General features: G+C 45.9%; 1 protein-coding gene across 2 annotated transcripts in view; it reads left to right on the top strand.

The window, feature by feature from the left end:
* The window catches only part of LOC306749163 (RNA-binding motif, single-stranded-interacting protein 3), a gene marked incomplete at its 5' end in the record, with an annotated part of 261,463 nt that overhangs the window by 62,165 nt on the left and 172,715 nt on the right, over window positions 1-26,583 (top strand). The window contains one exon of one of the 2 annotated variants that reach the window (XM_079232421.1): window positions 14,984-15,058. The exons of the other annotated variant lie outside the window; for it this stretch is intronic. Coding sequence (XP_079088547.1) covers window positions 14,984-15,058 — 75 coding nt within the window. Of the gene's footprint in view, window positions 1-14,983; window positions 15,059-26,583 lie in introns of those variants that run through there. 2 annotated transcript variants of the gene reach the window in all.

Below are 26,583 nucleotides of genomic sequence, written 5' to 3'. Positions count from 1 at the left end.
ACGGACAGGGAGCGTCCATCTTATCTGTCCTCATAATGAGAATCAATGACTTTAGTTACAGACACAGAATGGCTCTAACAGTACACACACACACACACACACACACACACACACACACACACACACACACACACACACACACACACAAGTTCTGAACAATTAAGCGCGAGCTGTCGGGCTTAGTGCCTGGGTCCATTGTAAGCGCTCTAAACCTGTTAGACTGTGACAGACCATTAAAAGGCTGCCAAGGCTTCCTTAATTTGCTTCAACAGTGCACTCTGAGGCAGAGTGACGTGAGTGTGTCTCTGTGGGACGAATGTGCATTTGCTTCTTATGACACTCCTTAGCTCTCTCCTGTGACCCCCCCCCCCCCCGGACACACACACACACACAAAGTTTGACAGTATCAACACCATCAAGTCGCTGCAATAGATCCACCTCAATGTTTATTCAGGCAAATGCATCAAACCATTAAAACCCCTGCCAACACTAATGTATTTTCTGAGTCATTTTCTGTGAATTGTAAGGAGCATAAAGTGAACAACAGTAATTATCTTTGCATTGTAAAGCATTGCTACAGTAAATGGAAGCTATATCCCCAATGCTTGTCAGTTGGTGTACTGTTGACATTGTGCAGTGTTGTAAAACACAGAACCTTCACACTTGTTGTTATCATAGATGTTCTCCGTGCTGTATTAAGAAACGTAGATCAGTAGTTGTTGTTTTTTGGTATATACTTACCAGTGAAAACTGCTGAAGATCTGGTGTAAATTACATGTTTCACACCATGTTTGTATTTTCACATGTTAAAATCAACAGCATAAACCCAGAAACTCTTATCTAACAGGTATATTTCCTAGCTTTTGCAGTGTTCAATTCAAATAAATGACTCGTTTCCACAAAGCCAGTCCACAAAAACCAAGAAAATACTGTTGAACACTATTGCCGCTGACTGGATTCCAAACAAACGGCCGTGGTCATGATGACAAAGCACTTTGTTGACCGGCGCACCAGTCTGATTCAGAGGGATTCCTCGTGTGTTTGACACCTCTGACTGAATGCTTCTTGGGTGGATGTTTCACCTAGCAGGCATTTCCTGTCGTGACCAGAACTCGGCGTTCTCCACCAGGAGGAATTAAAAGCCCGGGCCACAAGATCCCGAGAGCCAGACCGCAGGAATATCCAGAAATTGATGAAGCTTCCAAGCCCCCGCAATGTTTCATTTCCTATTTCACAAGAGCGGGCGGTCCATGCAAATTCCTGGCTGTGGCATGCCACTAGTCTTGATTTAGCAGCAGTTCATGGTTGATATGAGACGTTGGACACAATGGGAGACGTTAGAGGGTGGATTAGGAAGGCTGCTGGCAGATCTTGCAGGGGTTTAAAGGGGTGTCTCCTCTTGTTCAGATCATGTGGACTGTCATATTTTTTACATGGAGTTGCTGGCTTAGTGCCGTTCCTTGGCCGTCTATAACGGCAAATTCGGAGCGTCTTATCTGTGTAATCGCTCTTCAGAAAATCACTTTGCACCTGTTACTTTCTGTTCAGGTGATTAGTCAATGACAGGGCGAGGCAGAGGAACATAAATCACACATCCTGAGCCGTAGATGTGACCTCAATTCATAATGCTCCCCTCAGATCATGCCCCGGTTTTCGGCTAGACACGCACAAACTCACACACACTGACATCCGCGCACAGATGTCTTTTTTTTTTTAAATATGGCTGCCCGGGGCTGCAGTATTGGCTTTAAAAATACTCATAACATCTGTGAAGCATTACGGCTGATTATGCTGGTCCTTCAGTGCAATCATGCACTCCGGTCATGAGCGGTGGCTGAACATGAACCGTATGGGAAAGAAAGAGACAATGAAGCCTCCACGGTTCTGATGCAGGCGTGAGGCCCATGGCTACACACACACAGGAACACACCCCGACACATTCATTTATCAAAATCAGATTATATCATTTACATGTACTAGTGGGGACCTTACATGCATTCCTTAATCCATAAATCTAGCCTGTAGTCCACTGAGCTTGTGATGCATTCTGGAGACAAGAGCGTGAGTGATTTTAACCATGAAATGTTCCCTTGTATGAAAAAAGCCCCCTCATGAGCATGTTCATTGGAAATAGGCAGGGTATTTCCTGACAGCAGTAACACAACTGTGACCTGCGGAGCCTTTTTTAATTAAATTCTACATTTTGTTTATAGTGTCAAAGTTGCTCAGGGATTGTTACAAGGAGGGGGTCCATGCAGGGTAATACCTAAAACAAACATTGTTGTTGTGTCATGGAGTGGGTCGATCAGCAATATCAGCAGTGAGAGCAGCGCATGGATGTGTGTCGAGTGCGCTGCGGAGGAGTTAAAGGTGTATAAGAAGTAAAAAAGAAAAGAAAGGACGATGCAGGGTGGTTGCCAGCTGTAGAAAGGGAGACCCTTGATCCGAGCTTGAACCGGAAGTCGTCCTGGTCAACCATCTTGAAGGCCGTGTCAGACCTCTTATCTCTGCTCTGAGGAGCCTTCATGGAAGTCTTTTACAGGCTGACACGCCCTCTTCTTGGATGCCGGTGAGTTGTTGGACGCTGCAGCTGGTCGGACTGATCTGATGCATCACCATTTCAAACTCTGGCATGTCTGACTCGTGACGTGATTTCTGTCTGCTTTTTAGTATTAGTAGCAGAGTGCACATGTGCAGACACAAACTCAATCAAAAGTCCCGACAGCTGTTAACAAGTTATCCAGCTGTGATTTGCGGCCGCTGTCATCAGAAACAAGGAAAGGACGTCTCATTTGTCTGAAAGCATTTCTTCGTTTCTTCTCTCTGGCGCCGGTTCCCTAGTGGGGAGGACTTGGATGCAAGAAAAAGACACAAGTCAGAAAACATGGATGCAATTTTAGAGACTTGTTACCCAGAGTAAACACACAAGGCGGCCTTTATAGCCTGAAGGCCCAGGTGAGCGGCGACCCTTCTTCTTTAACTGACATATTAGGGATGCAATGTCCAACATGCAATTTATCCAAGCAGATTAACAGATTGAGAAGCCCCTTGAGACAGTGGTATCTGTTACATAAATGTAAAAGGACTACTGTCTAAAAGATGGGAAAACAATATAGAATGATCAACATAAGTGGTTGCCCGTTTTTGTGATGCACGAGAGCTTCAGGTTGAAGAGAGGAGCAGTTAAGCAGCAACTACTATCACTTGGCTAGTTATTTAGTCAACAGTTAGCAGGGAGATAGTTGACCCATAACAGTGGTGCACTGAATCTCAACTCAATCATTGGTTTCTTCCTCTTGCACCGTGTATTCGGTCTGCTGTGATTTCACCAATTATGTCACTCTCTGCTACATCCTGTCTCTTTATCCCATCATTTTTACTCCTGTCTGTGTCTTCCACAAACCACCTGGTGCCTTGCAGTTTTTTCTCGAACCTACACCACCTCTGCGCCGTTCCTCACCTGTCCACTAGGTGGCCCTCTCAGCACACCTGAAGCCGATCCCTTCATCATCCCTCATCTGTGAATACCACTCAGTGTCCATTGACAATTAACTTAACCACAGAAGAAGCACAGTTGTGACAATTAACTCCAATTGAGTTTCTAAACAAGCAAGTAGGCACAATACCAGGGCAATGCAGCAATCAATAGTGTTATTGATTACATCTGCTGTTTTGCTGATTAAACTTTCTAAATGCCCTGATGCGCCCAACTTTACTCGTTGATATCCCCAAATCTCCCACAGTGAACTTTCCTTTAGCACCATCCTCAGAACAAAAGTTAGGCACCTCTGTGTATTTAGGTGATAACGTGGCCTTTTCACAATCCTGACATGACATGTATTCGTGGAAAGAAGCAAACAAAAATTGTATAATGAGCATTGCACTGAACTATTTTTTAGTTTTTTTTGGAGCAACGCTTTAGTCCCTGTTTTTCGAGATTCAAAACAGACAGAAAATTGAATTTGGCTGAATCCATGGTTCTGTTACTGTGTCAGATTTTGCCGCTGAGCTAAGCTGCAGGGATATTTGTGATTTATTCAACAGCAGTGTTGTTTTTGAAAGTTCCACTGCGCGTTGTTTTGGCAGCGCTTGAACAGGTCTTGTCGGAGGAAAGAGCTCTGTCAAACCACATAGGGAGGCGCATAAAGCAAAGGCATTCGTTATTGCAGGCTTTGTTTGTACAAAAAAAGTGCAGTGTGATAGGACAAGGACGACAGAGAATGTGGGCCACAGAATTGACAAATGTAGAATACGTCAGCTGTTCCTTTGCCGGGGCTTTCGATAGTGTTATATTCTTAGTGTCGCCCTTCCTCTAACTGTTTCACCCCCCCCTCCTTCGAACAGTAAACTATTATACAACTCTCTCTGTTCATTCGTCCACTCCCAGGAGTCAGCCTTGGTTTCGGGAAAGGTGGAAGGTTTGTTGGAGCCGCTTTGCTCCCTTTAGTTGGTGTACTTTGATGGCTTCACAGTACTATGCTGTATACAGGCGCAGAGGGCATCACCCTGAAAGTCTCGCACACTGATGTCTAAATGTGACCCAGTGGAGTTGCCCCACAATGTGAATGCTCTTAATCACGTTCGACATGCTTTCTAGTAGCTCTGCGACAATTTGGCAGTGTTACATGGTACAGACCCCGTGATACTACAGCGAGCGTTAATGTGCCCACTAAATGTTCAACAGTGTGTAGTATGGCATTTGTTCCAACGGTTTAAATTTAGTCTTTTGGCTCCTGTGACCTAATTCCACAATTTGAGTAATTATTGTTTCATCAATGAAATAGTGAGAGGCATTAAGACATTTTAGTATGTAGTATTTAGTATGTTAGTTTTAGTATGTATTGTTATAGTTGAGAGGTGTAGCAGAGTCTGCTGTGACGGTTGCTATGGTAGCCGGGTGTTAATCTAATTAACCCGGCGTTCTGCCCTTGGTGCAAATTTGGCAACTCTCAGGGTGGTCGACCACATTCCAACTCATCACTTCAGAAACCAGTTGATGATCTGCCACGGCATTACTTAAACCTGCAATCACGATTGTTTTGGCCACTAGGGGGCAGCGGACACGAGTTGTACATGCTACACTGACTTACTATCATCTTTTTAAGGTGGTATTGGGAATCTGTTCGCAACCCGTTGCCTATTTATACATCCAGCAGATATGAAGCAACGTTTTAATTTATTAGTCGTCATTTTTGTGGCTAACTAATCAATGTAAGTTCATAAATTAACCGCCCTCTTCACTCTGTTTTTGTTCTCCACCAACTCCTGAGGGAATTATCTGGCTCTTTAGCTGCCAAATGCTCCACTAAGTTCCCCAGCTAGTAGCTCACTATGTCGACCTGCTGTTTGGTGAGAGTGAACCAGAAGAGCTGGAAAACCAAACAATGACATGAAAGACGCTCCGAAGTGTCTGGTGAAAATCCTCCGTGAGTTCATCGCCACGAGCAACGTGATCCGTTGTATACAAATATAGATTATTGCTGCATTTAAGGTTACTTATCATGAGTTAACTATAATTCAGCAGAAACATATCCCAGTGGGTGACGAGTGTGGTCAGGGTCAACGGCCCTTTACCGTTTCATCCTTTAATCCCCGGAATGCCAATTAGAAAACAGCGCAACATTCTCACCACTTGCTATTCCACGCCTCTGTGTGTTTTCTGTTATGTTAAAACAAATGCATGAGCAAAATGTCTTGTCTATTAATTCAGTGTTATTTTGTCCCGGAGCTCGTCTCTCCAGCTCTCTGTTTTCTTTGTCTCCTGGGCTTCATGCTTTGCATGCAGAGGATGAGACACCGGGGGGAGGTTAAGAGAGGAGCTGGAATGGAGTTCTGCTCCATTTACCACCCTGAAATATTCCTCTTAGAACGACACACTCTGTTTTCTCTCTCTCACCACCCCGCCTCGCTCTCTGCACTGTTTCTTACTCGGCCTGTCCCCTCCCTCTCACTTCTCATCTCTGCGTGACATGCGGTCATCTCACTTCATTCCAGGATGGCTCAGCAGTGCTTTAAAACATTGCTGCTGTCCTCCCATCCCATCCTGCTCAATTGCAGCAGGCATCAAGCTTCATAGGCCAACGGGGATCTCTTCCTGCTCGCTATAAGTCTTCTTCTCCCCAATCTCCAACCGCTATCTGCTGTGGGCAGAACCTCAGCACCTTTCTCCATGACTTCACTATTTTTACTCTTCTACCTGTGCAGACACACACACACACACACACACACACACACACACACACACACACACACACACACACGTACAATCATCCTTTTCTTCGTGTTTGGTTTACGCAGTGGATTTTATTTTTTGGGTATAAAACTTGCAGATCCTACGCATAAGCGTTCTCAAAAAGACAGGAAAAAAAGTAGCACACAGTCGCACTGACAAGAATGAATGACTTAGCACTTAGATCTATTTAGGGCATTAACACAATGAATAAAACAAAATGCACATGACACACTCTGAGTGCTGGGATGAAGCCCCCTTTCCATGTCTCTCTCTCTGCAATGCAAGTCATTTTTGCCTTTTTCTTTTTTAACTTTGTGTCTGCTGCCTTCTTCATATTCGGAAACAATATGGATTTAGAATCATTTTGGCGTTGCACGTCCACATGGAAACTATCTATTGTTTAAACTCGCCCTCTCCCTGCCTGTGCAGCACTTAATTCCTTATTATGCAGAGATTTTCTTGGCGCCGTCTCCCCCTCATCTGCGGGGATGTAGCCGGCGCTCTGTCCCTGGCAGTGGAAGTCTAGCTGGTTCACAGAAGGACACGGCCGGCTCTCAGTCGCAGTTTATGTGTTGCATTAAGGGTTCTCGTCGGAGCCACACAGGAAGCCTGATCTCCGTGCTCCACTCAAGTGCGTTCACCTTTGGTGTCAGAGTAACCTTGACCCTCTGAGTTTCCTCACAGGCGTTTTGGCTTTGCTTTGCTTTTTTCACACGGAGAAAAACAAGACAGTGTGCTGTGTGTGTGTGTGCTGCTCATGCCAGCACACACACACACACACACACACACACACACACACACACACACACACACACACACACACACACACACACTCCGAGAGAACTGCCACAGCTGTAGACCACCTGACTTTAAATGCAGTTTCACAATCAATAAAGAACACGCGAAATGCACTTGCACACCCACATGCAAACACATGTGGAATAATCCACCCTGGCCGTGGGCCTCCTTTCCCAGTACAAAATCAACTCTGATCTTTTCTCAGAATCTCGTTAATCAGGAAATGAGTCGCTCGGCGCGACTTGTATATACATTACACATTTGGAATAGAGATCTACTAAGTGAACGTAATTTTTCTCTTTTTAGGTCCATTGCCCGTCCCTCGTTGGGTGTAGTAAGAGTTGCTGTGAGTCATTTCTACTCATGCTGGTCTGGTCTCATATTTCCTCCCCATTACGCTTGCATTGCTCTGCGCTGTGTTGTGATAGAAGCTAATGACTCACTGGAAGTCTGCCTGGTGTTTATCAAACGTCTCAGTGCAGCGCCGGTGGTCCAGAATCAGTCCGGCCCCTTTTCACATCTCAGTGTAGTAGTATGAGTTAAACAGCCAAAGCCCCGCTGATGGGACCGTCGTATGTAAAGAAAAAAGAAAATAGCAGAGAAGCTCTCTGCAATCCTATCTCGACTCTATCACTCTGCCCTTGCGCTGTGGAACGTTATACTCTCGGAGGGGGAATGTGTTGAATTACCTCAGGCTGTCCTCCGTAAGTGCGCTGATAAGAATGTATTAAGGAACTGCATGTGTCAGAGATGTGGTGAACTTACACACATAATGCTGTGAAGTCTAGGAAAGGGGCGGGGCTGTTAAAGCAAGTCAATCTTTTAGTGCGTTGGGTTGCCATTGGCAAACCAACTCTTGGCTTTTGGCAACCACTTTTGAACACCCAAACTAAATACATGTTTTTTATATTTGTAGCATTCGTGATATTTCTACATCGCTGCACGTGCGTTGGTGCCTTTGCTGGCGTGAACGCAGGAATCTGTTCCAGCCAGAGAAGCAAGTGAAGTTTGTCTTGACCGGTCAACATCACAAGCAGATGTGCAAATAGATTCAACTGACAAGGAACCAGATGAACCTGAAAGTAATATAAAAAACAAAAAGGAAATTTGTACACACGTCACTTTTCATGATGAAGCTGACGTGTAACTTTGCACAGCGTCTCAATTGCCCGAAACACGAGGTGACCAAAAATATGTAATTTCAGTTTAACGTCTTTGTCGTTTAACGAAAGTTAGTGTTATCTAGCTGGGTGTCCAAGTGGCTCTGTGGCTCTACTATATGAAAACACAAAAATATAGCGCTTTTCTAGTCTTCCGACCACTCAAAGCGCTTTAACACTACATGACATCATTCACCCAAGGTGCCACATCAGGATTATCAACCATTCATACACCATAGGCGCAGCTACGGGAGACATTTAGGGTTAAGTGTCTTGCTCAAGGACACAACGACATGGGCTGTATGATTTAAATTCAAGAGACGTCTCTTTTTCTTGCACATGCAATGTGTCGTTGTGACTATGTTCCATTTTGTTTGGCTTGCTGATTTCAGATGTTGTTCATCTAATAATAAATATAATGGGAATGGACCGCAAGAAACAGCATGAGGACAAATTGAATGTCGCTCTGCCCTCTCGAAGCACTTCAGAGGTTAGCCACCCTCTTCGTCTTCCTGTGGCTTCTGCTTCTTTTCTTTTCTATTGGAGAACAACTTCCCAAATCTGTGGTTGTCTTGTAGACCTCATTCTTAGATATTTTAAGTGATTAAATTGTCTTTCTTTTTTCCTCTACACTTGAACCAAATCTGGCATTAAAGTGTCCTCGCATGCCTTTCGAATTTCTCGAAATGAGATTTTGCTTTCAGTGACAGAAAATAACTTTCTTTTCCCAGCGACACTACAGTTTGACACAAACGCCATCATTTGTACTAAGTGATCTTCGCTGGTATGAAGAACACTGGTATTCAAGCACCATCTGCCGATCAGTCTGTTGCTAATTGCAGTGATCATCAACATTCTGTCATGTTTTCTCAGATTATTGTGAACTATAATCAGAGGATGTCTGCTGTAATCCATAACACAAGCAGAGTCAAAGATGCTTTGTCATAGTGATACTCCTAAAATACTTCATCTTTCACTTCATTGTGAGGTGGGTGGGGGAAGCTGGTTAGTCATGCTGCATCAGTAGGTTTGCATAAAACATGTAAGATGATCATCTGGTGCTTGGGTGTCTCCCAGTAGAACCACTGCCAAAGGCTCAAGGCTTTTCCAGGAATACCAGGGCCCATGCTGGTCCCCAATTCCACTTCCCACCTCCCTCCTCTTCCCTGTGCTTCCATTCTTACAGCCCTCCTCCCCTGGCGCTGGTCCAGCCTTCCCTCAAATTCCACGCATCTGGCCGTTTCTGGGAAACACCCTTGACGGGACTGTCCGAGCTGCTGGCGAAACCAAGAGGCTTTGTTTCCTGTGGTTTGCTGAAGAAGTCAGGAGTCTTGTTCGGGGAGGGAGTCGAGCATGTAGGCCAAAGTAGCCGTGGACTTTCTAGGAACTCCTTTTGGGTGGGAACATTTCCTAGTTCTTTCTTTACGGTGTTTTGAGGACAACTTCCTTCTGTTCCTGCAGTTGAACTCCTCCATCCCTCTTCTCTCATTCTGAACAGAGATTCAGGACATTAGCAGATTAACTGCTGTTGTCAGAGCAGTCAATGAACAAAAGGGCAGCTCTTCAGGACATCAATACCTCCATGTTCATATAATTGAAATATCTCACCTGAAAAATATCTTCCTTTTACTGCTGTGCAAATTTGCCAAGTAAAACAAACCAACTCATCTGGTTAAATAAAGGCTAGAGACAAAAACTCCCTGTTGAACTGCTCTGCTCAGAGGCCATCATGCTGTGTTTCTTTTACTAGGCTTGTTCTGTAACTACTTAACACCTTCAGGGGCGTGATGCGCACCCTCAGCTGTCTTCCTCTGTCTCTATTTTAAAGTCCTGTGAATGACTCACTCACACACTCAATTTAGAAAGTGAATCAACGGGCATCAAAGAAAGACCTCAGAACAGAGCAGCAGCAGATGGTGTTGGCTTTGTTTTCTGAAAAATGTTTGACAGGCCCGGCTGACAAATATTTTTCAGATATCTCTTTGTTTTTTTATTTTCATATTAAAATCGGCAGAGAGGCACAGTTTGAGCTCGGTCTTGACAAATCAGCTTGAAATAGTCTGTCTCTCAGTGTGCTGTTCTGGGTAGCAAGCCCCCGTGTACATTAGTGTACAAAGTAGGTTGCGACTAATGCAAATCGGTGTGTAAATCACTTTAAACCTGCTCCTTTGACGCGCTGTTCTCCTTCTTTCGGTTTGCCTCAACCGCCACGCGGAGATGACTCGACAGCAATGAGTAGACAACGCATCCGTGTTAATAAAACCAGACTTGAGTGATGCTCACTTGTCCTCTCTTCCCATGAAATATCGTGCTCTGTGACGTCAGTCCCTCGCTGACTCAGACCGGAGCGCTTCAATCACCACCAGAGCAACACACCAACATCCAGCCTTCAAGGTCCGCTTCCACCGAACGGGGCGCGGTGCCGACGTTTATTTACACGCAGCGTGCTTTCCTGCTTTCTCTTGAAATTGCCTCTGCAAACCGACCTCTGCCGACACATGTGCAGAGGCTGAAAGTTCACGTCGGCCGGCTCTCAAGGTAGTTTCTGGTGTTGTCTGTGGGGTCACAGGTCAAGTTCTTTGGTTTCAGAAGCCAAGTCTCAATTCCCAGCCCTTAATTCTTAATGATTGGACCAATGCAATATTAATGGTTTCGCTGACCAACGTCTGTATAATGGCACTCTCATCTGTTCCACGGTGTGTTCACCAATTTGAATAAACTTCCCGAAAAAGTTAGTCAGGGCGCAGTCAACAATAGTAGCATATAGTAGGTTCATTTTCAAAAATAATTTGTATTTGGGCTGCAACAATTATTTTCATTATAGGGAAATCTGCAGACTGTTTTCTCTATTGTTTAATTAATTGCTTGTGTAAAAAAACATCATGTCATTTTAAAACCAAAACACGAAGATATTTAGTTGTCATATAAGACGAGGAATACAATCAAATCTCACACTTTGGACGAAGAAAAAAAATATCCATAATTAAAACATTGGGATGATAATCACACTTTTAACACTGCCGAGTGCGAAACACACTGTTTGTTGTGTCACTTTGATGGATCATTTGCATTCTCTGCTCCTAATTTTGTCTTAGAAGACAAAATCACCGTGGAAACTGCGCCAAATTGACCTATTACTCCGTTCTTCTTCTCAGTATTTTTAAGTGAAAACGAAAAAAGATGATTTTTATCTATGAAATACAGAGACGTCTGTACCTGGTCGCTCAATGGACACACAGTGTTTTAAAGACACATGAATCCTTTCTGCCTCTGTGCCTCTGTGTCTTATCTTATTTTCTCTCAGTATCTCTTTTTCTATTATTACTCTCTCCACTAGCCTTTGTCCGTCTCTCTGTCTTTGTTCTCTACTTTCTGCCTTTCCCCAGATGCTGACAGTTTATGTGTCTAGTTGATCCAGAGGCTGTTAATCTGGTAATCCTCAATCGATATCAGCCTCATCTCTTTCCGACAGATAAAAGTGGCCCATCTGATAATTATATTTTCTCCTCTATGTCTGTAAACAAACGGTATGCCCTTTCCCTCAGAGCTTTGTTTCGGTCGCTGGGATTCTGCTTCTGGTATCGATTGGGTCGGTCCACATGCACTGGGCCCATAGACACATAGCTCTCATCAAAATATGTAGCATTTGCACAACTTTGTGTGTCTAGATTGTGAAAACTACGGAGCCGCAAAGAGAACATAGCTGGTTTACCAAAAAAGTGAGGGGGAGTGAGGCCGAGAAAACCGCAGAGTTAGCTAATTCTTACTTCATTTGTCTTGTTTTGAGATCAATCTCAAAATTAAAATCTATGAATGTCTTCCATGGGTGTGTGTGTGTGTGTGTGTGTGTGTGTGTGTGTGTGTGTGTGTGTGTGTGTGTGTGTGTGTGTGTGTGTGTGCGCGCTCCGTTGTCCAGAGCTTTTTATTATAATTTCCATTTTATTTTTTGACATCAACCTAAATGAAAAACATTTGCGATCTTTGCAAAATCTTACAAAAGTACATATTTTTTTTATTCAGCCTTAGTTTTGATCCCCCTCTGACTCCCTTCTGGGGATCCATTGTTACATTTTTGGGTCTGAGCCCATTGACTAAAAAAACAAACTTGCGTGCTTGAAAATAATCTGTTGTAAAACCTTCCAAATGGTAGTCGATGAATTCCTTTCTAGTGATGAATACGTTCATTGAATAATCATTGCAGTACAACAGCACTTACATTGTCATAAAGGCTGATGCAACACAAGTAATAAAGTACACAAAGAGGTGAGAACAGCGTATTATCCACACTCAAACTCACCTCTCAGACATCCATAATTGGGTTATTATTGTTTCGAGAAGGTTTTTGGGTAATGCTCTCAAGTGAAACAGACTATTTTCAGTTGAGGAAATTGCCAAAATATAATTGTTTTCAGTCCAATCCTTTCATGATGTAGTTTTTGGCTGTGTTTTTTTTTCTCCCTGCAGGACTGCTGTCAGATAATTTAAATGAAAACCAAGTTGATTTGCTAATTGAGTGTAAAATGAGGCTCTTGAACTTGTGACCTCAGATTCACTGAGATAGCCATGAGGACATAAGGTTAGTTCCCATGTGTGTGTGTGTGTGTGTGTGTGTGTGTGTGTGTGTGTGTGTGTGTGTGTGTGTGTGTGTGTGAGATGGAGAAAAAAAGTGTGACTCCCTGAGCGTCATTCTTTTGCATGCATGTTTTTGATCTTTCCAGAAGTACGAGTTGAGCTGAGGGCAGACACTCACCGACGGGACATTCTTGCAATGTTTGTGGTCTTGGTCACGATCAATCAAAAGGAGGATTCATCCGTTGTCATCTTTTGATGTTACGCAGGAAGTGGCTACCCCTTTACCTCCTTAGCGAGTGCTTGGAGATTGCGGTTCGCTGTGTTTTTGTGTCGTGTTTGTGATCTTAGCTCTTAAAAGTGAAGACTGTTCGTTGACCCTGTAGTGAAACACATATTTACTAGTGTTACCAAGACTGTTGTGTGATCTACATTGTGCAAACAGAACATGAAAAAAATAAAAATAAATAGCTGTTGAATATCTAGTCCATGTAAGTCAAAGTATATGCAGTAGTAAGCACATGATCAAGGAAATAAAGTAGACCTTGTCCTTAAAATATATAAACTCACAGGTTCTAAAACATTAACATTGAAGTCGGTTAATCCATTTTTACTGGTTTTGATATCAAATCCCCCTTGTTTGTGAGGAGAAAGTGTTTAATGTGAGGACACAGTGCTTTTTTAGCCGGTAGCTCCGTGTGCATCCAGTAGGGGGAATCGACAGCTCGCGCTGATGCCATCCCCCCCCCTCCGTTTCCACTCCTCTTCCCTGCGTTCTCCCAGGTTGTGGAAACGCTGCAGCCCGCTGGTCCGTGTCTGGAACCCTCTCTCACACAGAGCTGCTAAAGACCCTCCTACCGGCTGGGCTGGAAAGGGAGGAGGCGGTCTGCTCGGACGAGCCCCCTTGTCAGTGTGGAGGAGAAGGAGGGAGAGAGAGAGAGAGAGAGAGAGAGAGAGAGAGAGAGAGAGAGAGAAAGCGCATGTGAGAGTAAGAGAGAGAGAGGAGAGAGAGAGAGAGAGAGAGCAACTGTGTGACAGAGGGAAAGAGAACGAGGCAGGCTGCTTAGGGGAGTGAGAGAGCCAAGGACGAAATAAGGAACACATTTTACAAGTGCAGGAAGAGGGAGGATCGCAGACGAGGGACTCCTTCTCTACTGGGCACTTGGGACACAGTCACCGTGCTTCTCTTCACACTCGTATTCTACCTGGATCCCCAGTGGATTGGCTAACCAACCGGTGGATTCTTTATTTTTAATACACGCTCGTGCCACATCCTTCAGAAACTGGGATCATTCCTCGGCGTTATCTGCACACCCCTCCCCGCCGGCTCGACTGCTACAGGCTGAGATTGCTTCCTTGCGTCTGCGCTACAGTCTCTGTGTTGTGATTCTGCTCCGTGCACAAAGTGCATCTGTCGGCGATCCGGTGCTGAGGATATCTCCCCTCTGTCAACCAGGACGGCACGCAGCCACCGTCGGATCAGACTACAGAGGCTAGAGAGAGAGAGAGAGAGAGAGAGAGACAGTGTGTGTATGCAAGAGAGGGACAGAGAGAGAGAGAGAGTGAGAGAGAGAGAGAGAGAGAGAGCGGGGCAGTGAGAGAGAGTCGGATCCACAGCGTGTCTGAGACAGAGGCAGATTAAAGCCCGGGCGAAGGACTGGAGTGAAACAGCTCTCATCGAGAAGTGAACCTATACGTCCTCTCCCGTTTTCCTCGCCATCCCTTTCCTCCTCCTCTCCTCCTCTTCTTCCTTCTCCCGTTTTCCAACATTCAGAGGTCTGCCAGTCGCTACCGCCACCTGCGCCTCTTCACGTCTCCTCTTCTCCTCCTCTTCCTCTACCTCACCCTTATCGCACGTTACTGTCCGACACCGGCGACTGGCGGGCACGGCGCTCGTGGTTCTAGCACTTGTGGAAATATTTCCATTGATCCCGGCAGTGAGAGAGAGAAACAGAGAGAGAGAGACTGAGTGAGCATCCGCCCCGACACAGAGGCTCTGGACCGGTGAGCTTCCCCATCAGCGGCAGACGTTCTCCCCATCTGCTGTCCTGCACGCGAAACCCCCGTCTTCTCCCTGGAGGACCTTCTAGCGACACAGCGGTGTGGACGGCAAAGACAGGAATCGCACAGCCTCCCCCGCTGCCTCTATCCCATTGCTAGCTACTTGGCAGCTTGCGCCCCCGGTGTCACCATTCCCTGCCTCAGTGCTAAGGCTTCCAGCTACATGGGCAAGCGATTGGAGCAGCAGCCAATGTACCCTCAGTACACCTACTACTACCCCCACTATCTCCAGACCAAGGTACGCCGCTCGCATTCCTCGAGCCTACTCATCCACTCCTACACTTGTGTCCTGCTTCCCTCCCTCCCTCCTTTCTCCCCCCCCACCTCCCCTCTTCCACCACCCTTTCTCCATTCCCCCCTCTCAACCCCCTGAGCTGAGATGGGATTTGATGGATAGCCGGCCTTGGCTGTGACGGTTTCAGATGGCAGGTACCTCGTTGGAGCTTGGACGTCTATGTCGACGTGTGTGTGTGTGTGTGTGTGTGTGTGTGTGTGTGTGTGTGTGTGTGTGTGTGTGTGTGTGTGTGTCTCTGAGGAAAGGATCAGGGATCAAGGCTTGAGTTAGTCCAGCCTACCAGACCGTTACTGGGAGCTGTCCAGTAACCTCCATCCAACACTCACCTGCAAAACTGATGAGATCTTAATGTGATGCAGCTCAGTGGCATAATAGTTGATTGATTTGTTCAAAATAACTGGCAGACAGCTTTTCAACAAATGAGATAATTGCAATCCAAATTTAATTTCCTAATGAAGTATTTGCAAGCTGAATGTAGACCATTGTTTGAACGCTTCAATGACACTTTTTTTCCCCTGATTGAAACATTTAATTATGAAGTTGCTAATTCACTTACCGGCACAAATGTGTTCCCGTAGTGCTTTACAAAGCCAGGACAAACCGGTTATGAACCCTTCCTTTCCTTTTTCCACGGTGAGGGTCGGTATGGGTCTGACGGAGAGCAGGGATGTGGGAGGCTGCCCGTGTTTGCTCTAGCTGTAGTATGCATCAGTGCCTCTGGGATGGAAGCCCAGGCGTGGGCCCTGACGGCTGCCAGGACATTGGCTGGGCACAGCACCCAGACATCATCAAGAGATTAAAATGGAAGCCTTTTGGGGATTACTGTCCGTTAATGTGACGATGTGACGCTGCGGTGGCTGAACAACATGCTGAAGGTGTGCAGTTGAATGTAGTTAAGTCTCATTTGGTTGGTATAGTGCTATTGAATTGGATAGATATATTTTTTTCAGTCACACTTCTATGTTAGATTTCTCCCATTGCATGCATAGAGGAATAGGTACTGCAGGGCAGGGTATCAAACCATTGCACGGTAACTACCCAAATATTAAAACGTGGGTCAAGTATTGGAAGTCTAAACGATTGGACAGCTTTTGTCTTGCTTACTTTTTGTCTAATCAGATATTTCCTGATCTCGATTTCAGATTTCTTTCAAACTCGTTATTCATCACTGACGTATTGAGCAAAAAAACTAAAGAAAAACACTTTTAATGAGCAAATTAAGAAAGTATTTTTTGATATCAGTTCCAAAACGCTGTTTTATTGGCAGCAGTGTCGAACGTTTCCAAGCACTCAGCCAGAGAAATTAACGTTAAAATATGGCAAATTACCCCTATCTATATCAAGGGAATAAAGCAGATAGAGAATTATAAATTGATAAAACACAATAAAGCAAACTACCAGGTTTCATGCATTTTCACGCGCAGCTGGATTATGAGGCAGTGTGCTTCCAGCAGGGACAACGAGCCCGAAGCCCCACCTGGCAGTCCACTAGCGCTCACCCTGATTTATAGTTTAATACATTTGTGCTGCTGCCATATGGCTTCCCTCTCCCTCCCACCCCCCTCCGCTACCCCTTCCATCATCCTCCCTCTCTCCCTCCCTCCCTCCCTCCCTCCCTCCCTCCCCCCTTCTCATATCTCAGAGTTGCTCATCTCGAGGGCCTCTCAATCAGGGCATGCCCCTTCATTCGCCCCTCCCTCCCTACCTTCATTCCACTTTTCTTTTCCCCTCTGCTTCCCTCCTCCCGCTTTTCCGCCTGCCTGCTCTGTTGCAACAACCCCCCCCCACCACCACCACCACCACTCCCCCGCCTCCTTCGCCCATGCTGCAGTTCACTCCCAAGGTCAGCGCAGATCCGATCCTGCCACCGTCAGCGATTGATGTATCCTTGAGCAAGCCGTTCGGGTCCTGTGTCATGCAAACGAGGCCCACCGTTTTGGCGTGGGTGGGCGAGGGGGGCCGTGCATTTCCGTTTGCTAAATCAGCAGCCGACATCCATATTCATTTTCATGGTTAGTTAGCGCAGCCAGAGGCTGCCGTAGGTTGATGCGGTGGAGCCGCAGACGGGGTCAGCAGGAGGAAGGGAGGCGGGGAGAGAGGCCAGAGTGTTGGGCAATGTGGCCGAGGGGGCTGTGGAGAGCCATCTAACGCTCATTGAAGGCTCGATTACAGAGAGGGGAGAAGGGCCTCGGCTGGCAGGTTCAGTCCACGCTCTCCGCAAAATCCCATGGCAGTCACTTTGGCCTCGCCAACACACAAATTCTCTGCAAGTCCCCCTTTTATTATTTTTTTGCGCACCACGCTCCGATTTAGTCATCAGCCTCAAATCACACAGGTCTCTGTATTTATCTTCATTGCTGCATTCTCGAGGTATGGCCTCATTCTCCCAAGAGATGTGGGTGGGGGCTAAGGGGAGGGGCATAAATACTGTGTAGCGATACGGAGGTGGAGCGGGGCGTAACTCATACTAAAGTGTTGCCATTCTCCTTCTCTCGCCTCCATTTTATGACATATTTGAGATTCTATGCATTGAAAATTCATAGAGCATCTGTACTCGGTTACAGCTTAGGAAGGAGCTAGCGTTGTCAGAATAAACTGAGGTGCCTGCTGAATTCGGGATCCCTTTATACCCTCTGCATGTCTGTATTATAGTCAAAATTAATGGCATTCTCTGATGCTGTCCAGCATGAGCTACTAAACCCAGATTAGAATGTGAAAGTCAGAGAATGAGATGAAAAGATAACATTTGGCTTTCTATTGATTAGTGCAGCGGGGCGTAGCATGTGCTTCTCTTTAGCTGAATTATTGATTCCCGAAAGAGGATTTGTGTGTCTGTGTGTGCACGTCGGCGTGTCAGTTGTGTGTGACTTTTATATGAGGTTACGGCGGGTGGGGAGCTGGCAGGATGCTGCTTTGATGAGAGGATCCTTTAAAGGCCCCAATTTCTGCCTATTCCCCAGCTGATCAGTCCACGGAGTCATTTGCTGAAATGCTGCCTCTATTCAGCCGGTGTCTTTCCGCTTGAGTTTTGATGTGCGGTGCTGTTCACGGCTTGCTATGCATTCAACTTTAATGATAGGTAATCGACGTGCATCATAAATGAGAAAATTACAGCAAAACAGGCTTCGCACTGGCCCGGCCCCTCCCCTCGCCCACAAGGACAGTTACAGCACACAGCTCAATTATTGTTATTTCATCATGGTGTTTAGAAAATAATATGAATTTCAGCTTAGCGTGCGCACTAAGTGCCTGTTGGTCTTGGCGTGCGGTGCATCTGATTTCCTTTCATTCTCAGTCCTTGCCTTTTTGTTTGTTTTATTGTCACGCACACAGCTCTCAAATTAATGATCATTTTCTTTGAAAACCTGCAGTAAGTTCCGCCTGTTGTGAAACATATTCGGTGTCGTTACTGCACCGCACACAAGGTACCTGACACCACTGTACCCCTGCCCCGTTACACCACCGATAGGCTAGATCATTACATGGCGAATGTCAGCAATCTCACGCACACACACACACCCATACACACAGACTGCTATAGTGTATGCACAGGCACACACACACACGCGCTGTGATCTGGGAGGGAGCAGGCGTCTGTGTTACAGACGGACTCGTACATGCAGAACCCGAGAAGCCGAGAGGGGCGGATTGAGGTAGACTTAGCAGTCCCTGGCCTAAAGTAAACACCAGTCAATGGAGCCCTTTGAGAGGATCTGTGCCTGTGTCTGCCCCTGCCATAGGCACCATTTACACTCTGCGTAATTCTTTAGAATCGGAGGGAGAGATGGAGGGAAGGGGTGCTTGCGTGAGAGAGAGAGATAGAGTGTGTGGAGGGGTGGATGTTACAGGGAGGGGCCAGTTAAAAGCAAGGAAAAGGGTTTGGTTACATTACACCGGGTGATCCATTGTGCTCCAGAAATAACAACAGAGCCATCTAAATCCTCCTTTAACGCCGCAATGGAGGAGAATGAGACGCGTGGAGACAACAAGGGGGAGACGGATATACATAGCCACTGAGAGCAAGCGTAATCAAAGGCAGAGAACACAGACCACTTTCCAAAGTCTTTCATTAAGTCAGTTATCAGGGAAGTCAAATTTGGCTATGGCAGCTTAGTCCCCTCTGTCTCCACTGATGTGGATCTGCTTTGAAGAGTTTATCAAGGGCTTTTAGGGCCGGAAAAATGTACCTCTTATATTACATTGACTAAAGCCCGGCCCTATTTTGAGCCCTGGCCGATATGTTCTGATTAGTACGAACATAGAGGGTAGTATAAGTCACTTCCCTCACTTGTAATTCCTGATACATGCCTCACGAATGACTGCCTGCAACAAAATACGGTCCCTGCCTCGCCATAAATCTCAACCCATCATGTGTTCTCCTTTACTCTCTTCTTTAGCAAGAGCTTTATCTCTATTCTTTTTTTTTCTTCACATTTTCCCGATCCTTCTCCTCACATGGTGGAGCCTTTTGATCATTAATCAACTAATACCCCCGTTTTTTTATCTGCCCGTGCAAACAACTTTATCCCGCAGTACAATCCCTCCATGTGTAACTGTCATTCAATGGGGCAGACAACTCCATTTATTTGCTTTGACCCTGTGTGCACGTGCACAAACGTGCACGCACACTACAGCAGGGGTTACTCCTAACTCCTCTCATCTCTCAGTTGACAGCTGAGCCCACCCATACATTGAGGTTGTGCGGCCTCTCGTAAGCCGCCAAAGCGCGGGGTGCCGAGACCTGGCGCTCTGCATGCTGCCGTCCCCGTCTCATTACATCCAGTGCTCTTTCAACGCGGATATCCATTTTGTCCGAGGCGCAAAAGATACGAAGGAGAAGGGAAATGAAATAGAAAGCTTTTTTTTTTCTATAGGCAGATGGGAGGAGGAACCTGCTCTGTATTAAGTTTGGAGCACACGGGGGGTTATAAATGCAGAGGCGACGTTACGCGTGTGCTGACATTGCACGCCGTGGTTTATGAGCACAGATGGCGTATATGAGCACCTGCGTGCGAATGTGTGCTAAAGAAGTCTCCCAATAAGTTTGCACTTCACGAAACTGTGGACAAACGCGGCGGGTGCAAGACGGTGAGTGTGGTCCCAGTGCTTGGAGTGAAGATCTCCAAACCAGGTCACATTTCTCTTCCCCACAATAGGCCATAGTTGGATTGAAGTGTCCTTGAGCAAGACACAGAACAAAGTACCTGCTCACTCACTCGGAGGTCGCCGTGAAAAGAGGCACCCGAGATAAATGCATGAAATATAAAAATGATGCGCTCGGTGGTGGAGCTGTTGCCCCGGGGGGATCTTGTCTCTGAGCTATCCTTCCCGGGACCATCTGGAGATAACAGGCGACTCTAGCCGGTGCTGCAAGAGAGAGGGGACTCCTACCTGTTTGGTGAAATGGGGCAGATGGGGAGGGAAGGTGGTGGAACGAGCAGGGCGAGTTTCCTTTAACCGGGGGAAAAAAAAACCTAGGTTAAGCCATGGTCCCTATGGTGCTGCTGTGAAGAGATCCGAGCGCACACACACAAACACACGGAGCAAACCTTGCATCTGTGCATCAATTAAATTGCGGATGTGAACTTTTAACCGCAGGTGGTCTTAAGTATCTCGTGCATATCATGGCTTGAAATTTACAAACACGTTTAAGTGCATTAGAGTCCCAGGATGTCGTGCACTTCCTCGCGAGGAACTGAAATGAAACACATTTTCTGTGTGTTTTCTGTATTTTCGGAGTCGGAGAAGAGTCATGCGGAGTCGACATTCAGCGAGACAGAAAGAGACAGGCGGAAGATGTTGCTTTGGATGAAACGAGACACATGATGTGCCCTTCAAACCGACCAACGCGGCAGGACTCTACAAACACACCTGCTTTGCTCCTCTTCCTTGTTTTCACTTGCATTTTCTTTGTGTGACATAGTATCTGCCTGGAGCTGTCTACTCTGGCCCACTGTTTCACTCTTCTGTCGCTCTGGCAGAGGCCTCGCCTGGCATTTTCACGCTCTATTTTCTTTCTTCCCCTTTTGCTCTCTGAGGGCGGTGGGGTACAGTCTCACAATTTTGTCTGTTTTCATCTTTCGACTGTTTATGTACGCCCCACACTTTGGCTCAGACCACTCTTCATCGCTCCTATTTTTTTTTGCCAGGCCTCCCTTCATCTTTAGATTCTCTTTCATGTTGTCCCTCTTTATAATGACTCTTTTCCCATCCTCCATCGCTTTTGCGTTCCTCTTACTCTATTTCCGGGAGCCCCTGCTGTCTGCTGGGCATGGTGTCCTGCCATCTGTGCAGGATGACACGAGTGGCTGCAGAGACACCTCCTGTGTGGACCCCTATAATACATACAGCCCATAGTATCATACAGAGGGACATAGTAAAAGTGAAACACCTTAAAGGCTTTTACCATTTCAAGTGACTGTAATTGTATTCATGATGGATATAACATTCTGATCGTTAGGACTATATCTTAACTTTGCCTGGAACATGGGTTTGGCAACATCATGATCAATATTTTCCAACTGAAGGGAATACTTTTGAGTGAATATATTTAGTCAGGGATTATCAGGTTTGTTGAAAAAGAGATAAAGGGATTACACATTTTTGCTGAAACCTCTGTTGGCTCCGGTTGCAGCTCAATAGATACTGAGTTATGTCTGCAAAAGGGGGTATAATACTGTATCATTTATTTTAGTGCGTGGTGGTTCAATACTTTGGTCTGAGAATAGCACTGATCTGCACAGGGAAAACACCACCTGTATTATGTGAACAATCGAGATATTTAATAAAATCGGTATTTTTGTTTCCATTGACGTAATTTCTTCATTGTCATTTCACAGTATGTTTTGCTAATGAATAAACTCAAGCACCCTTGTTTATGTGAACCACATAGCTGAAATTTAGAGGGAGGCAGATAGTATTTCTCTGGCCTCATTTAAGGGGAAGATAGTGAAGGGCTAGAGAGGAGTTGGGTCAGGACAAGAGACTGAGATGGTGGTGAAGGATGTCAGGCTGCAGGTCACGTGCCAGAGAAGGGCAAGGGAGGGGGAAGTAACTGCACCTCGTGAGAGAAAGACGGGCAGAGAAGGGCTTTTGTTGCTCCCGTGTAACTGAAACCTTCGGTGTCTGCTGCGTCTGCTGCCCTACCTTTTGCCGGGGCGGTTCACGTGAAGAATGCTCAGGTTGCTGGTGTAGCGACATGTGGCAGTGGAAGGGTAGGAGGAGGTGAAGGAGGCAGCAGCTCGGCTTGGAAGCGTTCACTGACTCGGGCCCAGCCGGGGTAATTGCTCCTGCATTTTTAACGAATGGCTGCTGCGTACACTTTGAGGAGCTGCGCTCTGGAGGATCTCGGCATGGCTCCTACTGCAGCAGAATTAACTTTTCATCTCCCTGACTGAAGGAGGCTGAGGCCTGCTTCTTATGCCCATACATTATTAGATATAAAGGTGCTAACTATATCATATAGGGTTCTTCAGCTTGTCCCCATAGGATAACCCTTTTAGAACCTTTCCCACTTGGAATCTGTTCATAGAGTTCTATACCTTCTTCCTAAACCTTGAACCATCTGTGAAAGTTCCACCCAAAACCCCTTGGGAGAGGTTCTACAGAAAAACCTTCTATGGTGCAATGGTTTCACCCAGAACCATCTCCTGAGGTTCTATCCAGAACCTTGTTTACCTTCTAAGGGTTCTAACAAGGAACCCACGGGGTTCTACTGAAAAGCCTTTTATATTCCAAGGGTTTATCTAGAAACCATCCAAAGGGGTTCGACCGAGATCCCTTTTATATTTTAAGCGTTATATCTCGAACCAACCAACTTTTCCTTATGAGGCTCCTAAAGGGTCGGAGGTGATGTGGTGCAGCCCTACCCACAACTGTACAGGTTTACAGTCCCAGGTTTTTGGGAGGTATGGACTTGGAGGATCTTTTAACACTCATGCTTCCAACAATCCTTGAGGAACTCTTCTTTATGGAACCCCTAGTCTTAAAAAAAAGAAGGATTCTTCAGAAGCAAATGGTTCTGGATAGAACCTCAGCCCTTCAGGAAGAACCCCTTTGGAGCCCTCATTAATAAGAGCGTACCTAATGAGACCCAAACGTCTCTTTTATCGTCATTAGCAGTGGTTGTAAATGCAATATGTTAACAAAATGAAGCCCTTGTACGTGCCAACTTCTGCATAGTACATTTTCCCATGCTGATTGTGATGACACTCTCCAGACAGCTGTGTCATTCTCTTCTCTTTTCATCATATTAAGGGGTTGTAGTCCTAGTCTGTGGTCTAGCCCCATAATGAGACGCATTAGGGCGAACTGAGAGCGCCTAATAGCGAGGAGCTCATAATCAAAACAGTCTACTATGTAGGCGATAGTGTGTGTTCCATTAAAGTGTTTTCCTGGAAAGTCCTGAAAATGGAGTCTCATTTTTCTGCATGCAGAGCATTACTACATGCATTTTGAAGTTTGATCCTTTTTTTTTTGGCAAGAGAGAATCAAGAGTCGGAATAAGAGACGGTGGAACCATCTGGAGAGAAAAAGAGAAGGACAGAAAGATCAGCAGTCTCATTTTTCAAAGAGGTCTTTCATTTACCTTGATGACCATAGTCTGACAAAGAAAATCCTTTGCCAGTGTAGATCTCACTTTGAGTGAATTTGCATCACATTTCCATTGTGGCTGCACCAACCGATGACCTGGTGTCTTTCACCTAGATATCCAGACGCGGAAACCGGAGGAGACACCGGCCACAGACATGCAAATGGTAGTGTAGCCTTACCACCGTGATTACTGGAGGAGGTCCTGATCGCCCCTCTCCCAAACACATACAGTGGCTGCCTGCAATATTTACTCTACACAGCTGCATTAGTAGTGGCAGGCTCAATGAAAATACCATGTCACGCATAGCTTGAGAAATGGCTCCGGAAAAAGCCAATTCTGCCATGAATGAGGATAAGCAAATAGGCATGAGGGCTTGAATAGCAGCCAGTCCTGTCACATTCCTCCTCTCACCCAGCCACAATGATCTCCTAAACAAATAAGGATACGTGCACCAATTTAGCGCAGCAGATGAACCTTGCGAAGCCTTGTCGAGCAAGTGGGGGATTACCAAGAGCAAACAGGCCTTTCTCCTGGCTTTATTTGAGTTAAATGACTCAAGCCACCCTCGTAGATTTCGCCTGAATGGTTTATCTGGCAGAGCAATGTGTGTGTGTGTGTGTGTGTGTGTGTGTGTGTGTGTGTGTGTGTGTGCGCATGAGACAGAGTATGGAAAAACACTGCGTGGGACAGGTAGGCGGCATGAATTAGATTGCAAGGACACTGATGCAGGGAGCAAGCCGAGCCAACTAAGTCCCAAACCTGGAGGAGAGGAGGAAGCCCACAGCGTGATAGGAGTCCAATTGGAGGGGAGATTATTATTCTTCGCCAGTAATTAGTAGCACATAAACAGCCATGGGCAACAGAATTAATAAAGTGTCATTATGATATGTGGCCGCCGTACGAGATACCGGTCCTCTCTTTACAATAGTCCGCCATGTTGCCTCACAGACCTCCCTGTGCACACATCGGAGGGTTTGATGCCCAATACAGTTTCCCCCTGAACAATCTGCACTTAAGAAAATGCTTCTTCTCTCTCTCTCTCTCTCTCTCTCTCTCTCTCTCTCTCTCTCTCTCTCTCTCTCTCTCCCCTTTTGCCCCTAAATTATTAAGGTCACTCACATTTGCAAGAGTAGGGCGGAGTGTGTGTGTGTGTGTGTGTGTGTGTGTGTGTGTGTGTGTGTGTGTGTGTGTGTGTGTGTGTGTGTGTGTGTGTGTGTGTGTGAGAAAGGAAATGCACACAGGAATCTATGCTTTCACATGCATTTAAGTGAGACAGGTCTTACTCTCTGTCCGCATTAAAATATGCACATTATTACCAGTAAAAGTTTTGAATAAATGCAAATGTTAGCATTTGAGTACTTTAACAGTAGATGAATACTGATGTTTTTACCCTCCTGTATTTTTGTTGTGTCCTTGGGCTCCTGTGAAAATGTTAGAAAGCAGTGGCTTTGAAAAACAGTTAGTTACTTATTCCCTGGCTGCGTTCTTTCTCTCATTAGCTGTCTTTGAGTACCCTGTGGAAGACTTGTATCCATTATTTATCTCTAGCCCCAAAAAACAACAGCTGCATGCTTGTGTAACCGCCATATGCTGTGCTTCTCCCAACATATTGGGAGGAATAACGCTGTATAGGGAACTTCATATCAACCCGTAGAGATCTGTAGCAAAGCCCCACTCACACATGCAGCACTTGAATTATTTCCTTAATGCTTATTATTTCAGGCAATCAATGGAAGATACACTGAGAACCAGTAAACCATATAAACTTAAAGTACATCCTGCGAATAACCACAGAGGCACCTTGCCGAATATTTCGGGATGCTCCGGCACCACTGGAACCGTCGGAGGAGAGTGGAGGGAATAGGGTCACATTAGGATTCAGCCGATAAAGCAATAAACCCCTGTTGGATCTGCAGTCGGCGCCATTCACAGCAGATTCTGTGTCCTCAGCACTTTGGGCCGGCAATTAATCACTAAGCCGACGTTCCCCCGCCTTCCTGAGAACGTTGCATAAACACTCTGGCGATGGCGAGCCGACGGTTCCCCCGCCACAGACCCGGCGGCGTAATCGTTGAGACGACTGGCGACGCTCTGTTTAGGAACTCTATGCCCCAGTTATGTAGACTTATGTCCCTCCCCCCCCCGCTCCATCACTCCCCACTGTTGGCTCTCTGATGTGCGGCAGCGTCAACCGGCGTGTCGCAACATTGTACATCTCTCTTTTCGGCAGTTGATTTGCAAAATGGGAAGCCTTTGAGCCCGTCGAGGCTTTATTAAGAGGATGGCCGGGTGTGTGTTTCTGTGTTGTTACCATAGCGATTGTTGCCAGTAGTGTTTGCTTACCTAGCCCATTGTTTTACAGCGGGTCACACAAGGCTACTGGAGAGTAGCCGTGAGGTGGGGTTCCCGGAGAAGGTTTTGGTTTCTGGAAAAGATTTGTATTCATACTAACTAAATTCAGATTTTGTAGAAAGCGATTGAACCCAAACCCTTAATGACATTTCTCTAATATTCCGACGTTAGAGTTACAAATAATTCCTAATATTTAAATTATCTTTACTCATAGATATCATCCGAATTCAACAAGTACGACTTTCTTCTTCCTAACATGGAATGCGAGAGACGTTTCACACACTTTCAAAAAACCCGACGCACACATTGGCCCACAATACCGAGTGCATACATAACAGCGAGAGGAAGCATGAGAGTGCCGGACGTGGATCGTTGAGGAAGGTGGTGGTGATGGTGTATGAGAGGAAGGGTGGGAGCCCTGCGTTCACAGAGTTCACTGGAGGGGTCTGACACACAGCTCACCCTCCTGCAGTCTCTCTTTTCCTCTGAATAATTTATCTCATATAATTTATCTCTCTACTTC

The sequence above is a fragment of the Taurulus bubalis genome, assembly GCF_910589615.1.
Source record: "Taurulus bubalis genome assembly, chromosome: 16".
Classification (NCBI taxonomy): Eukaryota; Metazoa; Chordata; class Actinopteri; order Perciformes; family Cottidae; genus Taurulus; species Taurulus bubalis.
This window is presented reverse-complemented; position numbering and strand designations above follow the sequence as displayed.